The 4,675-nt window shown below is 39.2% G+C and overlaps 1 protein-coding gene across 1 annotated transcript; it reads left to right on the forward strand.

Moving 5' to 3' along the window:
- The first annotated feature begins 2,463 nt into the window (after positions 1-2,463).
- On the forward strand, positions 2,464-2,887 carry LOC105984398 (dolichyl-diphosphooligosaccharide--protein glycosyltransferase subunit 4). Its single transcript, XM_013014578.1, has one exon. It carries the CDS (start codon positions 2,515-2,517, stop codon positions 2,626-2,628), a length of 114 nt encoding a protein of 37 aa, XP_012870032.1. The 5' UTR covers positions 2,464-2,514; the 3' UTR covers positions 2,629-2,887.
- The last annotated feature ends 1,788 nt before the right edge of the window (positions 2,888-4,675 follow it).

A 4,675-nucleotide genomic window follows, 5' to 3' on the forward strand; every position in this document is an offset into this window, starting at 1 on the left:
TCCCTAAACAACTAAAAGCAATTTCTATAGGCTTTCTTTAATTTTTTTCATAGATTAAAAATATTAATAATCAACACATAAACTTAGATATTCTTATAATGTTTTGACTAAGCTTTCATAACCATTGATGGGTGAATTTATGTTGAAATTGGTAGCTGAGGCAGTATCCTATTGGTTGCTAAGTTGTCATCGCCATACCTGATTCTCTATATATTGTCTGTATTGAATTTCACCACATGCTTCCTGTTCTTTCCTGAAAGTGAATAATGAGATTAAGCTTCTCTTAGTAATGAGAGGAGACACTCTATTGAAGGATTTCTAACTGCTCAGCTCTGTCTTTGATTTTTCTTTTACATGTAGCTCTGAGTCTCTAAATTTTTTTTTCCTGCATTTTAATAACTAGCACCAGAAACTTATTGTGAGGCAACCAAGAGACTGGAAGAGTGAGAGCTGAGGTTGGGGCCACCTCTCAGGACCCTTAAATCATCTATTTGAAAAAGCCGTCTTATGGGGCCAGAGGGATAGAAACTGGTAGCCACTAGGTACAAACCAAGGGGCTTTCACACCTGGAATTCTCATTCTAAGTACTCAAAGTTAATGCATAAAAGCTGTCCTTTGTGGTTTTTGAGTTCTTGACTATACTGTGCATATTTATGACTCTAGAGATATATGCAGCACTCATTCATTTATTCATCTGCATATTCAACAATTATTTATTAAACGCCTGTGATGTTTCAGACACTGATAGCTACTGGGTATACAGAGTGAGCAAAGCAGACACGGTCTGCGCCCTCAGAGGAAATACAGCAGAAAGAGACAGATCCATGTTGTTCCCTCTCTAAGGAAACTTTTCCACATGGAGTTGGTTGTGTTTCTGCCTGTGTCTTCTCCCTGTCTATTATCTCCCTTCCTTTCCTCTTCCTTTTACTTTCCTTGCCTCTCTTCCTTTCTTTCTCTTTCCTATGGGGTTCTGAAATTTATTCTCCGTATAATAAAGAGTTGATATCATTTGATTTATTAGATGCTATCTTGGTAAGGTGAGATAAAGTCCTACAGACTAGCCTTGTGTCTAGCATTCCTTTTTTTTGGTTACTGTTGCTGTATTTTAGGTTTCCTGGAACAATATTGATATTTATGAATATTTTTTGTTCATTCTTATTTTCATGTTCTTAATTTACTTTTATGAAAGATGAATAGGGAAAATGGCAATATTTATTCAACTGAATAACACTTACTGAGCAGATCCTACTGTGTACCAGGTAATTTTTGTAGACAATTTCTATTTCCTTACAGGAAACTTTTTTTGGTACTTTTTTTTTGGGGGTCCAGTTGTGGGGCCTGAACTCTGGGCCTGGGTGCTGACCCTCAACTCTTCAGCTCAAGGCTAGCACTCTACCACTTGAGCCACAGCACCACTTCCAGCTTTTTTTTTTTTCTCTGCTTATGTGGTGCTGAGGAATCAAACCCAGGGCCTCATGCATGCAAGACAAGTGCTCTACCACTGAGCCACCTTCCCAGACCTTTGTACATTTTTTAATTGTAAAAATACTGTACAGAGGAGTTACAGTTACATGAGCAAGGTAATGAAGGTAATGAGTACATTTCCTATTGAGCATTGTTGCCTCCTCCCCTCCTCTCTCACCCCCCCCCCACCCAGCCAAAGTTGTAAAGTTTGTTTACAACATAGTGTCTTATATATCTCATTGTTACAGGAAACTTTTGAGTTGGGACTGTTATCCTCTTTCTGTAGATAAAGAAATTGAAAGTGAGTAAAGTTTAGAAACTTACCTACTGGCTCACAACTTGCATGTGACAGAGCTGAGATTTAGCTCAGGACCTGGAGAGGACAGAGTCCCCAACCCTGTGGTGGGTGAACATACTCCCATCCCCGAAGTCTTTACTGCTTCTAGATCCCATAAGTGCCTTTCATAGCCACTGCCTGATGTTTATTTGGACTCATTTCTTCAAGTAAAAGTACAATGGACTGTACTTTTCCTTTGCCTATTTGACTGCTTTAACTACATTTTTTGCTTGTCATTTTGATTTTAGCTGAATCCTAGAAAGAACTCTAGAATCAACCTCATTCCATTCATAGTACAAATTTTATCCATGTCTTTCAGCTAATAAAGAGAAAAGACAATTGTATTTCCTTTCTTTGTGAGATAATGAGAGAGTTGACTCCATCATTAAAGTATATTGAGAATATGAGGTTTCTATAGATTCTATTTTTATGTAGCATTAGTGGACAACCTTTGAACGTAGAAAAAGCAAGATATAGAGTCATAGTCAAATTAATTTTGTATTAGTCTAGAGTTAAAGATTGGTTGTAAATATGATTAAAAAATCATCTCACTGTGGCCATCACATGAAGATAATCTTATAAACAGGAAGATTGTGTTGGTGATGGTACCTTTTAGAATTCTACCATCACTTAACATTTCTTAGAAGATCTGGTTCAGGCCTCCTACCTGGAGTTGTGCGCCGGCGGAGCCGAGCCTAGCCGAGCCGGTCAGGATGATCACGGACGTGCAGCTCGCCATCTTCGCCAACATGCTGGGCGTGTCGCTCTTCTTGCTTGTCGTTCTCTATCACTACGTGGCAGTCAACAATCCCAAAAAGCAGGAATGAAAGTGGTGTTTTCTCCGCCCCAGGGTTCCAGGACATAGTCTGAGGCAAGATGGAGGGTGTGAGGGGCCTTCACACTTCACTTCATCCCTTCTACCCATCACAACATACAAAGCAACTACATCTGGATTTTCCCAATTATTTCCTCAAAGTCTTCCTTAACCCTATGGAACAAGAAGCTGCCACTGGATAGGGCCCAGTATAGGGGCTGCTTTCTTTTCTATTCCCTCCCCCCAAATACAAAAATATAGATATAAAAAAAAACATTTCTTAGAAGGTAGTCATAGAGCATTTGTAAATAAATATCACTGCCTGCACATTTTACTTTAGAAACAGTATTTGCTTACTATGAAAATGTAGCTTTTAATCTGACTTTGAAGTCTGCTCAGCTAGGAAACTCTATTTCCAACAGAATAAAAGCTTTTAACTCTTGATACATTGCCTTTGGTTGATTTGCTAACTCTGTATAAGGTCTATAGGCAGCAACCACTACTGTCTGCAGATAAGGTTCTTTAGGAGTTAGAATTAATTGCAAGGGTCTAAGTGAGGCTGATCATTTGCTAGGGCTTTCAGGTTTGTCTGGTAGCTCAGTGTTATAAATCTGAAACTGTTTATTATTGTCACAGTGACTAGCAATGGTGTTTTCAAATATGCATGCTAAAAGGAATATACTGAAAAATATGTTCATACTTTTAGAATACTTATTATATATGGAGCATTCATTCATGATTTATCGAATGATTACTGTGTACTCTTTTAAATAGTAATTACGTTGTTCTTAAAATAAGTGGACCTATAGTTTAATTCACAGGAAGGTTTTAAACAGTGAAAAAATTTTAAAATCAATATTAGTTTTCTCTAAGTTGTGTGTGCATATGTGTCCTGTGGCATAGTATGATGTAGTATCTTGTTACCCTTCTGGTACTATTGTGATTTAAAGTGATGCTTTTTCATTCCTGACATTAACGACTGTGTCTTTCCTTGAAGGAGTCAATCACTGTATTACTCTTTTTTTTAAACATATTCGCTGTTTAATTTGATGGCCCTCTCTCATATAGTTTTTATTTGTATATGTGATTATCTTTATCATTATTTTCTTTTTAATATCCTTGAGTTCAATTTTTGTGTTCCTTTTTGTGTTCCAGACCAAATCCTTTTACCTGTACCCCCCACATAGCTGAGATCACAAATGTGTTCCAGTGCCTGGCATATCAGTTGAGAGGATGTCTCACTAACTTTTTGAGTTGGACTGGCTTCAAACTCTGGTCCTATGATCCTATGGTCTCCTGGTTAGCTTGTATTACTGGTATGAATAACTATTCTTTGTTTTTTGTTTTGTTTTTATGTCACAGGGCTTTGAACTCAGGGCCTTGCACTTTCTGGGCTGGTATGATACTGCTAAGCTGTGCTTTCAGCCCTGGTTTTCAGTCATTATTTTTAGGATAGGGTCTTACTTTGCATCCACCGTGTGCCTAAGCTTTGATCTGTCTACTATTGGCTTTCCATTGTCACTGGAATCATAGGTCACATCTAGCCTATTGACCAGTCTTACAGATGTTTCTGTCCAGGCTAGTCTCTGAAAGCACCCATCCCAGAAGAGCACAGGGACACAGTCACATACAGGGAAAGGAGTTTATTGCCAGCGGAGGCTGACAAGGCCATTTGCCCCAAGGGAGAAGGAGAAATGGCACCTATCCTCATAATGTTGAGGTTAGAGGAGGGAGGTATCCTGCTTGCACAGCTAGGTCCAAGTAGAGGGTAGGTGGACCTGTCCCTGGAGAAAACCGGCGGGAACCCCAGGGAGAAGTCTCTGTTTGTCTGTCTGTCTGTCTGTCTCTGTCTGTCTGTCTCTGTCTCTCTCTTTTTATAAAGGGCAGGGTGGAGTTTAGGTCTGGGTGGAGGGCATTCAGCTGATAGACTGGGGGCTAGAGATACAGGCTCCTAACAGCTTTAAGCTGTGATCTTCATATTCTTAGTCTCCCAAGTAGCTAAGATTCCAGGAGCAAACTATTGGCACCCATGTATACCACTTTTTAGTCAGTGCTTCAGG

The sequence above is a fragment of the Dipodomys ordii genome, unplaced genomic scaffold, assembly GCF_000151885.1.
Source record: "Dipodomys ordii isolate 6190 unplaced genomic scaffold, Dord_2.0 Scaffold2, whole genome shotgun sequence".
Lineage (NCBI taxonomy): Eukaryota > Metazoa > Chordata > Mammalia > Rodentia > Heteromyidae > Dipodomys > Dipodomys ordii.